Source organism: Myripristis murdjan, chromosome 10, assembly GCF_902150065.1.
Source record: "Myripristis murdjan chromosome 10, fMyrMur1.1, whole genome shotgun sequence".
In the NCBI taxonomy this organism is placed as follows: Eukaryota; Metazoa; Chordata; class Actinopteri; order Holocentriformes; family Holocentridae; genus Myripristis; species Myripristis murdjan.
In genome coordinates this window covers 22173547-22195580 of record NC_043989.1, presented here as the reverse complement: position 1 = coordinate 22195580, position 22034 = coordinate 22173547, and the positions used below count along the sequence as shown (strand labels likewise).

The 22034-nt window shown below is 41.3% G+C and overlaps 4 protein-coding genes across 4 annotated transcripts; all 4 read right to left on the bottom strand.

Annotated features, from left to right (window-relative positions):
* Window positions 1-28: 28 nt before the first annotated feature.
* LOC115366267 (protocadherin alpha-3-like) lies at window positions 29-2511 on the bottom strand. Its single transcript, XM_030061624.1, has 2 exons — window positions 178-2511; window positions 29-43 (listed from the first exon to the last, which is right to left on the bottom strand). The coding sequence occupies exons 1-2, from the start codon at window positions 2509-2511 to the stop codon at window positions 29-31; spliced, it is 2349 nt and encodes a 782-aa protein (XP_029917484.1).
* A 911-nt stretch (window positions 2512-3422) lies between these two features.
* LOC115366266 (protocadherin beta-15-like) lies at window positions 3423-8744 on the bottom strand. The gene is made up of 4 exons (XM_030061623.1): window positions 6387-8744; window positions 3709-4182; window positions 3530-3627; window positions 3423-3444 (listed from the first exon to the last, which is right to left on the bottom strand). Exons 1-4 carry the CDS (start codon window positions 8742-8744, stop codon window positions 3423-3425), a joined length of 2952 nt encoding a protein of 983 aa, XP_029917483.1.
* Window positions 8745-9143: 399 nt separating this feature from the next.
* On the bottom strand, window positions 9144-11725 carry LOC115366265 (protocadherin alpha-3-like). The gene is made up of 2 exons (XM_030061622.1): window positions 9368-11725; window positions 9144-9182 (listed from the first exon to the last, which is right to left on the bottom strand). Exons 1-2 carry the CDS (start codon window positions 11717-11719, stop codon window positions 9144-9146), a joined length of 2391 nt encoding a protein of 796 aa, XP_029917482.1. The 5' UTR covers window positions 11720-11725.
* A 1237-nt stretch (window positions 11726-12962) lies between these two features.
* Window positions 12963-15319, bottom strand: LOC115366263 (protocadherin alpha-6-like). The gene has a single exon (XM_030061621.1). The coding sequence runs from the start codon at window positions 15300-15302 to the stop codon at window positions 12963-12965; it is 2340 nt and encodes a 779-aa protein (XP_029917481.1). The 5' UTR covers window positions 15303-15319.
* Between the last annotated feature and the right edge of the window lie 6715 nt (window positions 15320-22034).

Genomic DNA, 22034 nt, shown 5'->3' with positions numbered 1-22034 from the left:
TTTGAAAACGATGTAGCGCACAACAGACCTACAACTTCAGCCACTGGCAAAAAAATACTAAAATTTCACGGACACACATATTCTCATTTCAGACTTGTCCCTCTGCTCCCAGAATGTGTATTGCTAATATGGCGTACAAAAGTTGCTTTTAGAACAACAACAAAAAAAAAATCTTACCTCTCCAGCCGTATGTCTCTTATCAGGGACCACAAGAGTATTCGCATGGCTGCCCGGAACTATAGTAGATCCTATACTCATTCTGGGTCCAACTAACATGTACCGTTTTTCTCCAGATCTGTACTGGATGCTGTGGCAAAGTGTCCCGTCGTAATTAGTGTCTTGTAAGTATTTGGAGGAATAGTCGGTGGGTTTGGCGCACTGCATTGCAATCAACACGATGATACTAATCACAAAAAGTGCTGAAACTCCGCCCAAAGTCAGCATGAGATAAAATGGAACACCACTCTCTTCCTCAGCTGTAGTTGAACTTTTAACATCAGCAGCTGCAAAAGCCTCTTTGGGCTCCACAGCCTTGACAATCACAGTGGCTGTTGCAGACAAGGAAACGTTCCCATTGTCTTTCACCAGTATGACCAGTTTATGCTCAGCCTCGTCTGTCTCTGTGAATGAGCGAAGTGTTCTTATCTGTCCTGTATAGCGGTCCAAACCAAACAGACTGTGGTCACTCACTTCCTGCAGTGAAAACAACAACCAGCCGTTATATCCTATATCTGGATCATAGGCTCTCACTTTAGTCACCAGGTGGCCTGGGTTCACATTGCGGGGAATCTCCTCCACACCTTCAGCAGAACCGTTCGCGCTGACTGGAAATAAGATGACTGGAGCGTTGTCGTTCTGATCCAGAATGAACACGTTCACTGTGACGTTGCTGCTCAGTGATGGAGTTCCAGAGTCTGTGGCAACAACTTGGAACTGGAAGGTTTTCACTGTCTCAAAATCAAAACTTTTCAGAGCGGAAATTTGTCCACTATCAGAATTTATATTAAGGAAGGTCGCCATGTTGTTCTTTTCCCCGTCCTGTCTTACAATATGATAGGAGATGGCTGCATTTTCATTTAAATCTTTATCTGATGCACTCATCGAAAAAATAGATTCACCGGGGACATTATTTTCAATCAAATACAGTAAAAAGGGGTTCTGGGCAAATTCTGGCCTGTTGTCATTCACATCTGACACCTGAATGCTGAGAGTTGTAAGCGTGGACAGAGGAGGCTGGCCACAGTCAGTGGCCTTAATTGTGATATCATAGTGTGACGTACTTTCTCGGTCCAATCGTTGTTTAATAATTAAAGAGAACATGCTATCTTGAACTGAAGGTTTTAATTCAAATGGCACATCATCAGGGAGACTACATATTACCTTGCCGTTCATGTCAGAGTCTTTATCAGTAACGCTAATGAGAGAAATCACTGTTCCAGGACTTGCGTTTTCAGGAACCACGTTAGAAAGCGATGTCACTTCTATTTCAGGTTTATTATCATTTACATCTTTAATCTTTATTATGACCCTACAATCTGAAGTCATGGGAGGCTGTCCTTTATCAGATGCCACAACATCGGCTCTAAACACTTCAGTATCCTCAAAATCAATTTCGCCCTTGACGAAAATTTCACCAGTTTTAGAATCCAAACGAAAAGTATCATAAAACTTTTTTTTCAAGTTTTTAAGGAAAGAATATGTCACCTCGGAATACATTCCATCATCCAAGTCAGTAGCATTAACTTTAACCACAAAATAACCCTTTCCTACATTCTCTTGTATCGTTGCTAAATAAACATCTTGGCTGAATACGGGTCCGTTATCATTGTTATCAAGAACAGTGACTGTAATATTGGAATGTCCAGATTTTGGAGGATTTCCACCATCAACGGCTGTCAAAACCAAAAAATGTCTACTCTCACATTCTCTGTCGAGGGATTTGCGCAGTTTCAGAATCGGTATTTTTACCTCTTCGCCACTGTCTCTAATTTCTATTTCAAAATATTCGTTTGGGCTTAATTTATATAAACTGACTGAATTTGTCCCGAAATCGGGGTCACGGGCAGGCAGTAGTTGGAAACCTGTTCCTGGAAGTGTGGATTCAGCTATTTCTATATGTTGGTCTTTGTCGGAGAAAGCGGGGGAATGGTCGTTGACATCAACTATTTCCACACCAACATAGTGAATTTCGAGTGGATTTTCTAAAACAAGTTTGAGATCTATTTTGCACACCTCGTAGCTGTCACATATTTCCTCTCTGTCGATATGCTTAAGAATGATCAAGGCTCCATTGTTCTGATTTAACTGGAAAATATCATCCTTTGATCCAGACACTATACGAAGCCTTCTCTCCTTCAAAGCGCTTATGTCAATACCAAAGTCTTTAGCTATGTTTGCCACAACCAATCCGACTTTAACTTCCTCTGAAATAGAATACCTTATCTGAGCCGAAATCTGGTCAGAGAGGAGCCACAGCTGAATGAGACGCAGTGCAAAATACCAGAATCCCATTCTTGGTCTTTGTCCTCCGTCTTCTATCAGAAGGCAAAGAAACGCATTCTCCTTACAGCAAGCACGAACAGTGTTCCATGTAACCAGGTTAACTTAGTCCATTTTACAAAGATTATTCTGGGCCAAAAATGGAAAATGCTGATCACTTCGATGTGCTTTTTGAGATGTCTGCTGCTTTATCATTTCGACTGTAGAGACAGAACCAAGCGGGGTAGGGCCTGTAAAGCGTCTGGTACACAAATTATTTATTTTACACTGACACCTCGTGGCCAAGAACGTGCACGAGTAAATTACAGTGAAAAAATGTGGTTAGTTTTAAACACTTTCGTATATCTAGAATATCACTATTAGAACAAATTAAAACTCACCTAAAAAGGAAATAGAAACCAAGGAATAACTTCAACCTGGTCTCAGTAAAGGCTTTACTGTTAGGTAGCATGAAACTATGACAACAAAAATGCTGCTTCGTTACTTTAAACTTTGAAGAGCTTGCCCCCTGCAAAATCTCAACTCCCATAGTAAGTAACTGAAAGATGGCATGCACTTGCAGGCTCTAGGAGGGGAAATGATCAAATTCAGCACCACAGACAGCGACAACGGTGCAACAGTCATCGATTTACCTTGAGGCACAGGCACAACAATCCAAACTCTGTTTAGGCCCTCGCTGTTAAACAGTTTAACACTTCATTTTCACTTCATTAGGAATAATAGAGCAATAATAATAGTGTACCATCATCGCAAAAGAATCAAGTGTCTTCTCCTGAGCTCATGTACAGCCAATATTGATAATATTATAATGTACTTTTAATATATTATAACATACAAGATCATCAAAATATTATTACGAATGCTATTACTACTACTACAACTACTGCTACAATTATTTGTAGTAGTAGTTCAGAAAATGTACCTTACCTCTCCAGACGCACGTCTCTTGTCGGGAAACACAAGAGTATTCGCATGGCTGCCCGGGACTATAGTGGATCCTATACTCATTCTGGGTCCAACTAACATGTACCGTTTGTCTCCAGATCGATACTGGATGCTGTGGCACAGCGTCCCGTCATAGTTCGTGTCTTGTAAGTACTTGGAGGAATAGTCTGCAGGTTTGGAACACTGCATCGCAATCAACACGATTACACTGACCAGAAAAAGTGTTGAGACCGAGCCAAGAGTTATTATCAAATATAACGTCACATTGTTCTCTTCATCGTCTTTTGCTGCACTTTTAACATCAGCAGCTGCAAAAGCCTCTTTGGGCTCCACAGCCTTGACAATCACAGTGGCTGTTGCTGACAGGGAAACGTTCCCATTGTCTTTCACCAGTATGACCAGTTTATGCTCAGCCTCGTCTGTCTCTGTGAATGAGCGAAGTGTTCTTATCTGTCCTGTATAGCGGTCCAAACCAAACAGACTGTGGTCACTCACTTCCTGCAGTGAAAACAACAACCAGCCGTTATATCCTATATCTGGATCATAGGCTCTCACTTTAGTCACCAGGTGGCCTGGGTTCACATTGCGAGGAATCTCCTCCACACCTTCAGCAGAACCGTTCGCGCTGACCGGATACAAGATGACTGGAGCGTTGTCGTTCTGATCCAGAATGAACACGTTCACTGTGACGTTGCTGCTCAGTGATGGAGTTCCAGAGTCTGTGGCGACAACTTGGAACTGGAAGGTTTTCACTGTCTCAAAGTCAAAGCTTTTTAGCGCGAAAATCTGGCCATTATCTGAATTGATACTCAAAAAAGATGCCATTTTATCCTGAATTCTTTCTCCTTTAACAATTTGATAAGATATTGCTGCATTTTCACTGAGATCCTTATCAAAAGCGCTAACAGAAAAAATCGATTTATTGGGATCATTATTTTCAACCAGGTAAAGTTCAATTGGATTCTGCATGAACTCTGGCTTATTATCATTCACATCTGATACTTGAACATTTAGAGTTTTGAATGTGGACAGAGGAGGCTGACCACAGTCCGTAGCTGTTATTATGATGTCATAATGAGAAACTGATTCTCGATCCAAGTGATCTTTCAAAACTAAGGAATACATGTTATCTTGAAATGATGGCTGTAATTCGAATGGTACATTGTCTGACAGACTGCATATTACTTTTCCGTTCATGCCAGCGTCATGGTCAGTAATACTAATTAGAGAAACAACAGTGCCAAGTTTTGAACCTTCCGATATCATATTTGATAATGATGTCACCTCTATTTCAGGTTTGTTGTCATTTACGTCCAGCACTTTAATGATGACCCTGCAATCTGTACTCATTGGAGGTTGTCCTTTGTCTGCGGCATGTATATTTAACTTATAAACATCAGCCCTCTCAAAATCAACGTGGCCTTTTACTCGGATTTCACCCGAAATGTCATCTAAGCTAAACATATCATACATTTTGGGGTCAAGTTCATCACCTAAAAAATATGCAATCTCTCCATTAACACTGTCGTCCTCGTCGGTTGCCTTAACCTGTATCACAACTGTCCCAACCTCGACATTTTCAGGTAATGTTACGGAGTATACCTCTTGGCTAAATACAGGATGGTTATCATTTGAATCAAGAACAATGACTGTTACGTTGAGAGTCCCTGATTTCGGTGGATTTCCACCGTCAACTGCTGTCAGAATCATTTTGTGTTCAGACTGTTTTTCTCGATCCAGAGACCTTTGCAAAACTAAGAATGGTATCTTATCATCTCCACTGTCTCGTATTTGCATACTGAAATGCTCGTTGTGGTTCAATTTATACACACGCACAGTGTTGCCGGCCACATCTGGGTCTCGTGCAGCTGGTAACTGAAAACGCTTGCCAGGGACAGTGGACTCAGATATTTCTAACAATTTTTCTTCCTCCTGAAAACTGGGTGAATTATCGTTTACATCGGTTATCTCTATGTCGACATAATGTATTTCCAAAGGGTTCTCCACCACCATTTTTAGGTTTATTAAACATGGCACAGTGCTATCACAAAGCTCCTCTCTGTCGATATTTTTATGGACATACAAAACGCCATTGTTCTGATTAACTTCAAACTGAGAATCTTTCGTTCCTGAAACAATACGAAACCGTCTTTCCTCCAACGAATTAATTTCCAGTCCTAGGTCCTTGGCGACGTTTCCGACAGTGGAACCAACCTTTACTTCCTCTGGAACAGAATATTTTAACTGCGTTGAAACAGGCTTCAAGCAGCTGAGCAGCACAGAGAGATGCAGAGCAAACCACCAACAATCTATTGTCCGTCGTGTTCCTCCCGCGCCCATCGTTACAGTGCTATCCAAATTATGCCTACACACTCAGGTTTTTACAAAACAAATCACCAAATCCAAGTGTATGTTGTAGAAATACATCCCATGTTTTCAAGTTATTAAATACTAAAACGCGTCATCATGTAAAATCGTTTCTGGTAAAGGCTGTCCCTGGGCTTTCTTTCAAGCTAAGCAGAGGGGCTTGGCCAACTCTATTAGCCACAATTCTCCAACATGACATGACACTGACACCCAGTGGAAAGCTTTTAATAAAACCCATGCTCTGTCAGTATGTAAGATGAAACTTAAACTCCGACAGAAAAAATAATTTCACAAAAGCCAACACACGTTCAGGACCACGGACAGGGCAAAAAAACCCAGTTTTACAGGTACACATATGACCAATACAAAACTAATAAACGGTGGGGAAAAAGTAAACTTAAAGACGTACCAAGTTTTAACGCAAAACGGAAACTTTACAGCGGGTCCACAGCACAACGCAAAACTTGTTTATTTCAAAAACACGTTACTTAAAAATAAATTTAATAAACATTCCCTTCAGCTTGTTGCTATATTACTGTCTATAACTGGCAACTGAAATCAGAACATGTGCTTACCTCTTCAGATGTCTGTCTCCTGTCGGCGACCAATAGAGTATTTCCATTGCTGCCCGGAACTACAGTAGATCCTATACTCATTCTGGGTCCAACTAACATGTACCGTTTGTCCCCAGATCTGTACTGAATGCTGTGGCATAAAGTCCCGTCATAGTGTGTGTCTTGTAAATACTTGGAGGAACAGCCTGTGGGTTTGGAGCACTGCATTACAATCAGAGCAATGATGCTGATGAGAAACAGTGTTGAAACTGAGCTCAAAGTTATTATAAGATAAAATGTCACATTACTCTCTTCTTCAACATTTGCTGCACTTTTGACATCTGAAGCTGCAAAAGCCTCTTTGGGCTCCACAGCCTTGACAATCACAGTAGCTGTTGCTGACAGGGAAACGTTCCCATTGTCTTTCACCAGTATGACCAGCTTATGTTCAGCCTCGTCTGTCTCTGTGAATGAACGAAGTGTTCTTATCTGTCCTGTATAGCGGTCCAAACCAAACAGACTGTGGTCACTCACTTCCTGCAGTGAAAACAACAACCACCCGTTGTAACCTATATCTGGATCATAGGCTCTCACTTTAGTCACCAGGTGGCCTGCGTTCACATTGCGGGGAATCTCCTCCACACCTTCAGCAGAACCGTTCGCGCTGACGGGATACAAGATGACTGGAGCGTTGTCGTTCTGATCCAGAATGAACACGTTCACTGTGACGTTGCTGCTCAGTGATGGAGTTCCAGAGTCTGTGGCGACAACTTGGAACTGGAAGGTTTTCAGTGTCTCAAAATCAAAACTTTTTAGTGCGGAAATCTGGCCATTATCTGAATTGATACTCAAAAAAGATGCAATTTTATCCTGATTTCTTTCTCCTTTAACAATTTGATAAGATATTGCTGCATTTTCACTCAGATCCTTATCAAAAGCGCTAACTGAAAAAATCGATTTACCGGGAATATTGTTTTCAACTACGTAAAGTTCAATTGGATTCTGCATGAACTCTGGCTTATTATCATTCACATCTGATACTTGAACACTTAGAGTTTTGAATGTGGACAGAGGAGGCTGACCACAGTCCGTAGCTGTTATTATGATGTCATAATGAGAAACTGATTCTCGATCCAAGTGATCTTTCAAAACTAAGGAATACATGTTATCTTGAAATGATGGCTGTAATTCGAACGGTACATTGTCTGACAGACTGCATATTACTTTTCCGTTCATGCCAGCGTCATGGTCAGTAATACTAATTAGAGAAACAACAGTGCCAAGTTTTGAACCTTCCGATATCATATTTGATAATGATGTCACCTCTATTTCAGGTTTGTTGTCATTTACGTCCAGCACTTTAATGATGACCCTGCAATCTGTACTCATTGGAGGTTGTCCCTTGTCAGTGGCATGTACATCTAACTTATAAACATCAACCTTCTCAAAATCAACGTGGCCTTTTACTCGGATTTCACCCGAAATTTCATCTAAGCTAAACATATCATACATTTTGGGATCAAGTTCATCACCGAAAAAATATGCAATCGCTCCATTGACACCGTCGTCCTCGTCGGTTGCCTTAACCTTTATCACAACTGTCCCAACCTCGACATTTTCAGGTAATGTTACGGAGTACACCTCTTGGCTAAATACAGGATGGTTATCATTTGAATCAAGAACGATGACTGTGACATTAAGAGTCCCTGATTTCGATGGATTTCCACCGTCAACTGCTGTCAGAATCATTTTGTGTTCAGACTGTTTTTCTCGATCCAGAGACTTTTGCAAAACTAAGAATGGTATCTTATCATCTCCCCTCTCACGAATTTGCATACTGAAATGCTCGTTGTGGTTTAATTTATAGGCACGCACAGTGTTGCCGGCCACATCTGGATCTCGTGCAGCTGGTAACTGAAAACGCTTGCCAGGGAGAGTGGACTCAGGTATTTCTAATATTTTTTCTCCCTCTTGAAAATTGGGTGAATTATCATTTACATCGGTTATCTCTATGTCGACATAATGTATTTCCAAAGGGTTCTCCACCACCATTTTTAGGTTTATTAAACATGGCACAGTGCTATCACAAAGCTCCTCTCTGTCGATATTTTTATGGACATACAAAACGCCATTGTTCTGATTAACTTCAAACTGAGAATCTTTCGTTCCTGAAACAATACGAAACCGTCTTTCCTCCAACGAATTAATTTCCAGTCCTAGGTCCTTGGCGACGTCTCCGACAGAGAAGCCCACCTTTACTTCCTCTGGAATAGAATATTTTAACTGCGTTGAAACAGGCTTCAAACAGCTGAGCAGCACAGAGAAATGCAGAGCAAACCACCGACAATCTATTGTCCGCCGTTCTCCTTCCGTTCCCATCGTTACAGTGATATCCCAATTATGTCTCCACACTCAGGTTTTTACAAAAACAAATCACCAAATCCAAATGTATGTTGTGAAAGTACACCCCTTGTCTTCAAGTTATCAAATGCTAAAACGCGTCACCGTGTAAAATCGTATCTGCTAAAGGCTGTCCGTGGTCTTTCTTTCGAGCTAAGCAGAGGGGCTTGGCCAACTCTATTGGCCAAAATTCTCCAACATGATATGACACTGACACCCAGTGGAAAGCTCTTAATAAAACTCATGCTAAGTCAAAGTGTCATTTGACTTAAAAGGGTCTTGTATTTAAGATGAAACTTAAACTCCGAAAAAATAATAATAATTTCACCAAAGGCCACACAAGTTCAGTCCCATGGACAGTGCAATAAAAACCCGGCTTTACCGGTAGACATATAACTCATACAAAACTAACAGACGCTGGGAAAAAAGTAATCTTAAAGACGTACCACGGTTTAACGGCAACGTTACATCAGGTCCACAGCACAACGCATAAACTATTTATTTCATAAACACGTCACTTAAAAAAATATAAATATTGCCTTCAATTTTGTTCTATATTAAAGTTTATAACTGGCAACTGAAATAAAAAAAAATATGCTTACCTCTTCAGATGCCCGTCTCCTGTCGGCGACCATTAGAGTATTCGCATTGCTGCCCGGAACTATAGTAGATCCTATACTCATTCTAGGTCCAACTAACATGTACCGTTTGTCCCCAGATCTGTACTGAATGCTGTGGCATAGAGTCCCGTCATAGTTCGTGTCTTGTAAATACTTGGGGGAATAGTCTGTGGGTTTGGAGCACTGCATTACAATCAGAGCAATGATACTAATGAGCAACAGTGTTGAAACTGAGCCCAAAGTTATTATAAGATAAAATGTCACATTACTCTCTTCTTCAACATTTGCTGCACTTTTGACATCTGAAGCTGCAAAAGCCTCTTTGGGCTCCACAGCCTTGACAATCACAGTAGCTGTTGCTGACAGGGAAACGTTCCCATTGTCTTTCACCAGTATGACCAGTTTATGCTCAGCCTCATCTGTCTCTGTGAATGAGCGAAGTGTTCTTATCTGTCCTGTATAGCGGTCCAAACCAAACAGACTGTGGTCACTCACTTCCTGCAGTGAAAACAACAACCACCCGTTATATCCTATATCTGGGTCATAGGCTCTCACTTTAGTCACCAGGTGGCCTGCGTTCACATTGCGGGGAATCTCCTCCACACCTTCAGCAGAACCGTTCGCGCTGACTGGATACAAGATGACTGGAGCGTTGTCGTTCTGATCCAGAATGAACACGTTCACTGTGACGTTGCTGCTCAGTGATGGAGTTCCAGAGTCTGTGGCAACAACTTGGAAGTGGAAGGTTTTCAGAGTCTCAAAGTCAAAACTTTTTAGCGCGGAAATTATACCGTTTTCAGAATTGATATTAAGGAAAGATGCCATATCACCCTGTTGCCAACCATCTCTGACAATATGATATGTGATTACTGCATTTTCATTCAAATCATCATCAGAAGCACTTACAGAAAATATAGATGCACCTGGGGCATTGTTCTCCACTAAATATAGTTCAAAAGGGCTCTGACTAAAATTTGGTCTGTTATCATTGACATCTGCCACTTGAATGCTTAATGGCTTTACAGTGGTCAGAGGAGGCTGGCCACAGTCAGTAGCTATTATTGTTATATTATAATAAGACACGGTTTCTCGGTCTAAACGTCCCTTTGTGATCAAAGAGTACATGTTTTCCTGGATGGAAGGTGTCAAACCAAATGGGACATTACCTGAGATTGTACAAATAACTTTACCGTTGACACCAGAATCTCCATCAGTCACACTAATTAGGGATATAACGCTGCCAGGTTTTGAATCCTCGGGAACTACGCTAGACAATGAAGTGATTTCTATATCTGGTTTATTATCATTAACATCTTTTATTTTTATGACAACTCTACATTCGGCCGTCCAGGGTGGCTGGCCTTTATCAGAAGCCTGCAAATCCAGTCTGTAAACTTCAGTGTCCTCAAAGTCAACATTTCCTTTCACTCGAATTTCGCCAGTGATGCTATCTAATGCAAACGTATCATACACTTTTTTCTTCTGTGTTTTGCCGAAGGTGTATTCAATTGCGCTGTTCGGACCTTCATCTAAATCTGTAGCGTTTAATTTAATAACGAGAGTTCCAATGGGCGCATTTTCATATAATGTGACGGTATATGTATCTTGACTGAATAAAGGACGATTATCATTAGCATCTAATACTGTGATAGTTAAATTAAGGCTCCCAGATTTCGGTGGGCTACCTCCATCGAGGGCAGTTAATACTAAATAATGTTCTGCCTTTTGCTCCCTATCCAAAGGCTTTTTCAGCACTAAAAATGGTATCTTGTCCTCTTCACTGTCTCTAACATCAATATCAAACATTTCATTTGAGCTTAACCTGTAAAACCGAACTGACTGTATCCCCACATCAGGGTCTCTCGCTGCGTGTATTTGGAAACGAGTACCTGGAGGAATATGTTCTGCTATTTCCAAGCGTTGCTCACTTTCTGGAAACGTAGGCGAATGGTCATTTACATCCGTTATTTCAACACCGACGTAATGTATTTCCAGAGGGTTTTCAACAACAACTTTGAGGTTTATCAAACATGCAGTGACTCCATCACAAAGCTCTTCGCGGTCAATATTCTTTTGAACATACAGCATCCCATTGTTGTGATTTAACTGAAACAGAGCGTCATTCGAACCAGAGACGATACGGAATCGCCTGTTTGCCAATGTACTTATGTCAAGTCCTAAATCCTTGGCGACATTTCCAACAACGGATCCCAGTTTCATTTCTTCTGGAACAGAGTATCTTAGCTGAGCCAAAATCTGCTCCCCATAGCACAGCAACAACAACCGGAAAACCCACCAGCAGTCCATTTTCCGCCTTTGTCCGCTGTCTCTCATTTTGTAGCAAAAACTGAAGAATTTATCTGAAACAATTTCAGAGATCTGGGTACTTATTTAAACAGACCAATCAAACCCATTCAAAATCAATCACCTATCAAATCCATGACACAGTAAATACTTCCAGCGGATATTGCTTGCCATTTATGTGGTCTACTCCATCCTCCGCACTGAAAGAAAGACCCAGAGATGGGCAGGGCATATAAAGAATGAGCAACATTGCAATGTTCCATGTCTTCTCTCTCTTATATCGCACTGACACCTTGTGGCTGTGTAGACCTAGCGTGACACAGACTTGCAATACAAAAGTCCAAAAACCACTCATTTACTCTGCTACCTCTTCAGGACTAGTAAACCAATCTTGCCCTCACGAAGCCCAGTGATCAACAATAGCGGACAATATTAAGCTGCATAACGTCTTCCAAAGTCTAACTCAGTGAAGGATGCTCAACTCCTCCCTCCCCAGCAAGTAACGGTCATATTTGTCTGGTATGCTCCCGGGATTGCTCTACTGAAATATGCATCTCTGGTGTGTGGTTTGAGTGATACACACTGATTAAATTAAATAACTTAAGACCCATTTATTCGAGAACTGATGAAAACCTCAGTTTTTGTTTTGTTTTTTTTTGGGGGGGGGGGGGGGGGGTGAGTTCGCCTACTACGACATTCAGTCGGCGATTATCATAAGGGGAACAACCACCAATATAATCAAATCATTTTTTTCCTCAGAGAAGAATTCATGACATTCTTTCCTTATTACAAATATTAAGTGTGACAGGAATTATGATATATATAATAATTTATATTCTGCGATTTTGCATCATTAAAATTATTGTCAGCCTAATGGTCATCCTGGGTTTAACGTCTACATTCCTGATTTTACTCCCCACTACATTCCTGTTTATATCTAAATATACCCTCCTTTTATTGGAAATGATGTTATCATTAGCTGTCGTCTCTTCGATTATACTGAGGTACAGATGTAGTACCAGGATTCTTTCTCTTAAAATGGGCGTCATTTCAGGATAAGAGCTGCCTTTTAGGAATAAAGGTAGCCTAATATTATTACAACAGTGCACGTCACATAATGAATGAATGAATGAATGAATGAATGAATGAATGAATGAATCACAACTGTAGCCAATTTCTCAATCACAGCAGCAAACTCTAAATTTCAGAACCATGGACAGCTACGTTGTTTTTAGAACCATACTTGGTGCATAAAGGTATGTCTTGAAAACAATTAAACAGCATTTACCTCTCCAGATGTCCGTCTCCTGTCGGGAACCACAAGAGTATTCGCATTGCTGCCCGGGACTATAGTAGAGCCTATACTCATTCTGGGTCCAACTAACATGTACCGTTTGTCTCCAGATCTGTACTGGATGCTGTGGCATAGAGTCCCATCGTAGTTCGTGTCTTGTAAATACTTAGAAGAGTAGTCTGTGGGTTTGGAGCACTGCATTGCAATCAAAACGACGATACTGACGAGGAAAAGTGCTGAAACTGAGCCCAAAGTTATCATCAAATAAAATGTAATATTACTTTCCCCTTGATCGTTTGCTGCACTGTTAATATCAGCAGCTGCAAAAGCCTCTTTGGGCTCCACAGCTTTGACAATCACAGTGGCTGTTGCTGACAGGGAAACGTTCCCATTGTCTTTCACCAGTATGACCAGTTTATGCTCAGCATCGTCTGTCTCTGTGAATGAGCGAAGTGTTCTTATCTGTCCTGTATAGCGGTCCAAACCAAACAGACTGTGGTCACTCACTTCCTGCAGTGAAAACAACAACCAGCCGTTGTATCCCATATCTGGATCATAGGCTCTCACTTTAGTCACCAGGTGGCCTGCGTTCACATTGCGGGGAATCTCCTCCACACCTTCAGCAGAACCGTTCGCGCTGACTGGATACAAGATGACTGGAGCGTTGTCGTTCTGATCCAGAATGAACACGTTCACTGTGACGTTGCTGCTCAGTGATGGAGTTCCAGAGTCTGTGGCGACAACTTGGAACTGGAAGGTTTTCAGAGTCTCAAAGTCAAAACTTTTTAGCGCGGAAACGGTACCATTGATTTCATTTATATTCAAGAAAGACGTTACACTAGCTACCGAGCTCTTACGGAGGAGTGAATATGTAACTACTGCATTTTTACCTTCATCAGCATCAGCCGCGCTCACTGAGAAAATTGACATGCCTGGTTTGTTGTTCTCAGCTAAATAAAAAGTATATGGATTTTGTGAAAACACCGGACTATTATCATTAATATCTAGTACATCTACATGTAGTACTTTAGTGGACGACAGGGCCGGGCTTCCTAAATCCTTGGCAGTTATTGTAATGTTGTACTTGTGTATTATTTCCTTGTCAAGAAAGTCCTTGGTGACCAGAGAGTAGGAATGTCCATCAGCTGACGGCTTTAAGTCAAACGGTAAGTGTGTTGGTATACTGCAGACCACCTGCCCATTCACACCTGAGTCAAGGTCTGTCACACCCATCAACGCCACCACCGTGCCGGGAGATGCATCCTCGCGGATATGGCTGGAAAGGGATGTAACGTCTATTTCGGGCCCGTTGTCGTTCACGTCCTCCACTCTAACAATAATATTGCAGTGCGTGGAGAGAGACACCGCGCCTTTATCCGCGGCCAGTACCTTAATTTCGTATACTTGCTTCTCCTCGAAATCAAGACCACCCTTCACTATTAATTCCCCTGTCCTGCTGTTCAAATCAAATGGCTCAGAGGTCAATCCTCTGATTTTACTTCGTAAAGAATATTCGATCTCACCATTCACACCCTCGTCAGAGTCAGATGCGTTGATTCTCAATAGAAATGTTCCTGAAGGTGCATTTTCCTTTATTGTAACGGTATATTTCTGCTTGTCACACACAGGTGAATTGTCATTTACATCAGACACAACAATAGTAATATTGATAGCACCCGATTTTGATGGTTTTCCTCCGTCTGTAGCTGTTAATAGTAAACTGTGGTGAGATATGTGCTCTCTGTCCAAAGGACGTTGTAATATTAGGAAAGGAACCTTTCCATCCTCCCCAAATTCCTCGGTTTCCAGGCGAAAATGTTGAGTATGGCTTAGCTTATATGACTGTAAAGCATTCAAACCAACATCTGAGTCATGGGCTCCATCCACTTGAAATCGAGTTCCAACTATAGCGGATTCCAGTATCTCTAATGTGTAGTTTTCTTCAGGGAATTTGGGGAAATTGTCGTTTATATCTATTACTTCAATTATTAGCTGGTGCATTTCCAAAGGATTTTCTACCACTGCTTTCAAATTTACGAGGCATGGAACTGTTTTTGCGCACAGTTCTTCTCTGTCTACTCTGTTATTCACTAACAAAGCGCCATCTCTTTGGTTTACCTGAAACAGATCTTGCTTTGTTCCTGACACGATGCGAAGATTCCTCTCCATCAGACTTTCGAAATCTAAACCAAGGTCCTTGACTATATTTCCAACTGTGGCCCCGATTTTCAACTCTTCCTGGATGGAATACCGTATTTGAGCAGATATTGCTTCCAAATGATTTACAAGCAGCAGAGCTAGACAGAAAAAAATCCACATATCCAGCCATCTTCTTGTGATGTATATTATCGCCATTATGTGGCAAATGTCTCCGAATCAACAGCCTTATAAATCCGTCAAGACAATTCCAAGGACTCTAACAATTCCCTCTTCATATTATCAAAAGTGGCCTATCAGCATCGTCATTTGGCTAGAGGAATAAAGATTGTTAAGTTCAATCTTTCAACGCGTCTGTCCAGGCTTTCAGATGCACCTACAAAAAATCGCTCCCCCAAACACACACACACACACGCAACCATTGTGCTTACGTAGTATAACAGCACCACCCAGCAGCTATCATACCGCAGTGCAAAGCAAGGGCATTATCACAGGGGGGGAAAAAAGCCTGTGCAAGCCTACATGTATATGATCAGACAGAAGAGCGTGGCTTCTCTTACCAAAACTATTTTTCGATTTACACTTCTCACGTAAGTGTCTGTTTGATCTTCTCTTTGAAATTTAACTGTTTCAATATTATGATTTTTCCCCAGGTAATAACTATTTGTGGTTTGCTAAACTCCAGGAATGCTTGGGGGAAAAAATAAGTACGCCTATCCAAAATAATCAAAGCCATATGCAAAATCTATCACCTATCATTCCACTCAGCACTTTTGCCTTTAACTGCTGTCTAAGGGCCACTCCGTTGGCATTTTATCAACAGCAACACCTTGTTCAGCACCGGTAGTCATAGGTAAGCCTATGTTCAGTATCAAGAGCTGAGTTACAGTCAAATTGTCTTGTGTTTTGTCACCTAAGATTTAAACCAGTTGTGTTCAGTTAGGCTATTTTGTGCTTTAATTCAACAAACGTATCTTGTTCACTCATCGGAAGCACTACAGAGAATATGGGTAATAAATCATACAAGTATAATAATATATTTGCACTTTACCCACCTGTAAATGAGGACGGATGATCAGGCTCAAACTCAGGAGTTATGAGAGTTGCGTCTCTAAAGCCCAAGGCGAAGCAGGCACGCCTTCTTACTCACAACAGGTAAATGCATAAACTGTAAATGACAAGGCATTTGAAAACTGTCATAACAGACACAATAAGCAATTTCTTTTCAAAAATGTTTTCTGAAATATTACTGGGCAGCACAACTGTATAGGCTAATGAATGACTCAGTGTTCAGTTTGTTGTTAATGTTGGTATAAAGCACAAATAAGTCAATTTTTAAGGTCTACAAGTCATTTTATAGAGTCTTAAGGCCTTTACCGATGGGAAAAGGCCTCCACTTTTTAAAAGCAAACAGGAAAATAAAGATTTGAATGGAGTGAATTCGCTTTTCTGTTTTACTGACAAAATGCGGGATACCAAAGAGGTAGGAGCATAAACTATCTGGCAAACAAGCAGGAAACATTGACCGCTGGTGTGCATATACCTACTGCAAAGACCATTCAGCAACCAGGAAACAGGGGTGTATTCAACGACGTTACGATGCCTAACGTTGTGTGACGTTGTCTCATTGAATGATGTTTGGCTGTAACGTTTTGTAACAGAGAGCAACGTGCCTCACAAGTAGTTTTCCTCCGTTTTGTGGGCGTGTCACAGGTGTTATCCAATCAGCATCAACCTGTATTTAAGCCTTCGTGATTTAAAACGCTAGTGCTCCATTATGGCTTCCAAGTTGCTATATTAGTGCAGCCTATGTTTAAAATGTTACCCATCATTTGAAGAGGTAAAAGCACATGTATGTGGTAAGTGTGATGATAAATCAGACATAGTTTATTGTTTTTCTCAATAATATGGCAACTTTTATTCAACTTAAAACTTAAAACACATTTATGTAGGCCTGTGGTACAAATCTTGGAAACAATGTTTAACAATAACTGTTTTTTTTTTTTTCATAGTGGACACTGAATGTATTGCAGTACCCCTATAATTAATGATCCATGTAAAGTAATGTCCTGCTCAGACAGTTCTTCGGCTACAATCGCGAGGAGAATGGCCCCCTCGGCTTCCATACTTGCAATGCTTGCGTAATGCAACAGGTTGTTCAGAGCTTTATGTTTCTGTTAGCTTGACGTTACATACCGGTACGTCTGCGTTGAATAGCCTACTCCCGAGCCCTGCGTTCCAAATCGCATACTTATACTTTTTACATTTAGTATGTACTACAGCTGCCCTTACAAAGTATGTAGTTTAGTATGAAATATGCATGCGTATGCATACTATTGGGACACACTACATACATCATCCCTGAAGTCCGACCCTCCCGCTCACTTCCGCCGCCGTCCGTAGCGGCAAATTTGAATGTTGTTGTCAAAATGCCGGTGCTGTTTCATACTGCGCTGTAGTCTGTCATATTTCTGATCTTCTGTCTTCCTGTCGCTGCTGCTGTACCTGAGCGAGTTCTGTGCGATAGGTGTGTTTTGTTGTCGTCCTTATGTGGGCGTGGCTTGTACACGCAACTCAGTCAGTGCGACGTAACGTCCGCTGCGCATAGGATTGTGGGTCAGAATGGCGAGAGCAGCATGCTGAAATCCATAGATATAGAAACGTAACTCAGCGCTGTTGACCATTCAGTGGCTGAGGTTTAAAAGAAAGTCTAAGTCTAAAAACTAATTGTTTTATCTGTGACATCCGAACCTGTGTCCAGATGGGAGCACCTGGCTCAGTGGATGGGAGATATTTGTGGCTATAATATCTGCTATTTTGCTCAGTCTAGCCAAGTGCAAATGAGCTAAGGCTTTTTGTTGTTGTCCTATGATTTTCCCACAGGTTTTGACTGTTTAACTTATGCTCTTACGTGTGACCTTGTTATTACCATGCCAGCAGATAAGCTAGTAACACAGTGTCCTTTCAACAAAACTTCTGCAATACAAAATCAATTTCAAATCAATCAAATTTTACAAGATAATGAACAAATAACATCAACAATAACATTATAATTTCCATCAGATGTGTCTTTGCCTGATAACAAAAACAAAAGGAAAAAAAAAGCCCAAACAAACAAACGGATAACAAAATCAGGCTTCTAAACTTGGTGGAGTGGGTTAACCCAAACTCCAATGGTGCTTTTTCTCATGCACATGTTGGACAGTATGTGCAGGTTTTTGCATGTGCCTTGCAAACATATGCATTGCACCTCAGGCAGATTATGCTTGGATGTGTACATGTGTGTGCCTGCGCGTGTGCGTGTGTGTCTGTGTCTATGTCTGGAAGAACTGCCAACAGGTCATGCACCTGTAGGAGAGAGTCTCTACAGGGAAAAGGTTCCCAAACCCAGTCCTTGTGTGTGTGTGTGTGTGTGTGTGTGTGTGTGTGTGTGTGTGTGTGTGTGTCTGTGTGTGTGTGTGTGTGTGTGTGTCTGTGTCTGTGTCAGGGAGAACTGCCAACAGGTCATGCACCTGTAGGAGAGAGTCTCTACAGGGAAAGGGTTCCCGAACCCAGTCCTTATGAAATAGACTACTCCCCATTTAAATGTCAAGTGAAGTAGGCTAATATTTTATACAAATCTGCTGACAATACCTCAGTCGGAATAACATTCATTAACCCTATTCAAATGCAAAATCGTAGCTATGAACAACACATGTGAATTCCAAAGTTCCAAACTGCACTTTTGCTGCACGAACATGAATAAATGACAACATAGACTTTATTTTTCAAACTTCAAACTTGTAGGGCAGTCCCACTCATATGTTTGGTCACTATTGGAAAGAACCCAGTAGTAGAAGTAGCCTAGTCATAGTATTTTCTGATAATGATCTACACGGATAGGGCACGTCAGTTCAATTCATTCATTAATCCATATATTTGTTGACAGTAACATTCTCGCTGCAGTCTCTGTTGGCTTTCTCTTAGCACACTCCCACAGTGTTTTGCCTACTGCAGTGGTGAGCAGTGACATCTTATGGATTACAGCCGCACGTGCAGCTATGGCGAGCTCACCAATTAGCGCCTGCCTCATGGCCCACTGTGTTTGTAGTGTGCCAGTCATCCTGCAGCAGTGCTGGGAGGGGAGGGGGGTATGATGGAAAATAATGACCAACACACTGAGGAATTCCGCAACAGAATGACTGAGGCTTATATTACAATAACAGAAACCACATTACACACACCCACAGAAAAGACACACAACACCAGTTTATAAGATTAGACTGGTTCTGGGTTAAGACCCGCATACCGGGTACGTGCGCGTGCATGGACACTACCACTCCCTCATTCAGACTGCGTCACCTCCACCCATTTCTGCCTTCATTCTCTTTGTTATGAAACAGTGCTTATACAGTAGATTTTCAAAGCACCCATGTGCGCGGGCGAGGTTAGGATGCTCGAGGAACCATTATGTCTCATATTCATGGAGCGACTGAAGCAAAGGCTATACATTTACAGCGGGTGCTGCTGGTGCTGCAGCGCGAGTTGGGGGCTGTATTCAGAATATAAAATTACAGGCTGCTTCAGAGCACACCGCGTACTGCAGCGAACAGACAGCCCGTCGCCATGGCAACACAGCTCCACGAGGTCACTGTACACGCAGGCGTCCAGGAATAAAGAAAACAGAGCCAATATGGCTGCTGCAGACAAAGAAAATCAGCTTTATTCCCAGTCTTATCTCTGCTAATTTACTAAAGCTTGAATTATCATTTCTGGAAGATACATCCCACTTTCACTACTCAATATTTACTACAATTTATTAAGATCCATAATTTGTACCCTATATGCTGCAGGATGAATCTAAGTCCTGTTTTGTATTTTATTTATTATTTCCCCCTCCTTTATACGATGCTTTTATACCTCAACCACACTTTGAAAAGCAGCAAATGTGGTACAAGAATATTTTCCCTCCTTGGTATAAATAAAATAATGTATACCAATAGAAACCCTGGAGATTCTGCACATAACTGTGGCATTCCTGCAGGCTGCATGGTCTGTGTTTGCGTGTTGCGAGCCGGTGGTTGTGTTAGCTTTTTATTGCGTGTCGGTGCATTAATGTGGTATTTATCAGTGTGTTAGTCTGTCTGTAGCTCAGAGTAAGACACGAGGCAACGTGGGAGTCTCTTATCTGGGTCAAATTGTGCTTGAATAGAAGACTGAGCGTTCTGCAACAGTCAGATCGAAAGACATTGCTGCTGCCAGTTAAATGTTTCCAGTTCAATGATGACACAATCGATATTTGTTTATCTATTAAGAAATTAATTAATTAATTTTGGCCATAACAAAGACATTTTTGGGGAGGGCAAGGAAGATGAAGTCAAAGCAGCTCATTCTGTGGATCTAAATGTCAGTCTCTCCTGCTCACACCAGCATTGCCTCATCTCTCTTGGGAGGTGAGGCACACACACGCACATACGCACACAAACATCTGATACCATGACCTGAAAACCCTGCAAACAAGGATGTCGTGCTCATAAAACAAGGTGAACAGTCTCACTACCACACTGACACATATATCCATAATTCTATGTGTCCATATGCTGGATACAAAAAAACACACAGCTCTGTAATCTTCATTACATTCTATTTCGATTAATTACATTCATATACTTGCAGGGTCACAAGCAGTAGTGATGGTGGTACAGCTAATAGCAGGTCACGTTGTTTCATTCACTTAATTTGCATGGCAGTGATTGTTCTGTCATTTCATTTTCAAGCTGCAATTTTACTTGTAGATTGTAGCATACATCAGTTAATATCAAGGAAATAACAATTGGACATTTTCTACATTCTGCATATTCATTATGCAATACACTTCACACTTCAGGTACCTGATTGCTTGTTTGTTTGTTTGGTTAATTGTATATGTAGCAGGCACTAATAACCACACTAACAGCTAACAGCGTGCCAGTGCATGGTTCAGTTAACCACTTTAGGGCAGATCCTGATTTCTTCTTCTGATTCACGACTCACTGTCCTGTGATGGAAGGGAGCAGAATGTCTAGAATGCCCACACACACACACACACAGAGAGAGAGAGAGAGAGAGAAAGAGAGAGAGAAAGAGAGAGAGAGAAAGAGAGAGAGAGAGAGAGAGAGAGAGAGAGAGAGAGACAGAGAGAGAGAGAGACAGAGAGATAAGTATAACAAAAGGTTGTTGCTTAGTTACCATACCAAAGACATTGTCTCAGTGTCACAGAAATTAAAAACTGATAAAAAAATAATAATAATAATAATAATAATAAATAAATAATAAAAAATATACATATATAGGTGTTACAGCTCTCAGCTCCCCATGAGCAAATCCTTTATCTGACATGGTTATTGGACTCTCAACAATATACCTACCATTAAACCTGGACCAGTAACCAAGAGGAGACATGGTCTCAGTCTGTAGTCCATTTCCACAGCTTCCAGCAGCTAGAGAGGCTACTGCTAAATCTGCATGGGCAAGACAGCTCTGTCAATATATGTCAGATCCAGTGGACTGATTACCCTAAACCACCTGTATTGTAGGCGTGAATGTGTCAGCCTTGTGATGGACTGGCAGCTTGTCCAGGGTGTTTCCCTATTCTCCACCCAGTGCATGCTAGGATAGGCTACAGCCCCTGTGACCCAGATTAGGCAAAAGTAGGTACAACACAAGGATGGATGGATGTAGTGTCTATTAGATGGATTCACTCCCTTGGACATTTTTATTGTTGTGTGACATTGAATCACAGTGGATTTAATTTTTTTAAAATTATAATTATTATTTTTTATTATGTAAACTGACTGCTGTATGTTGCTGTATGTTGTACTTTTTAACTGTAAAGTACATTCATTATAACTTGTATGGCCTATCACCTTTTAACAT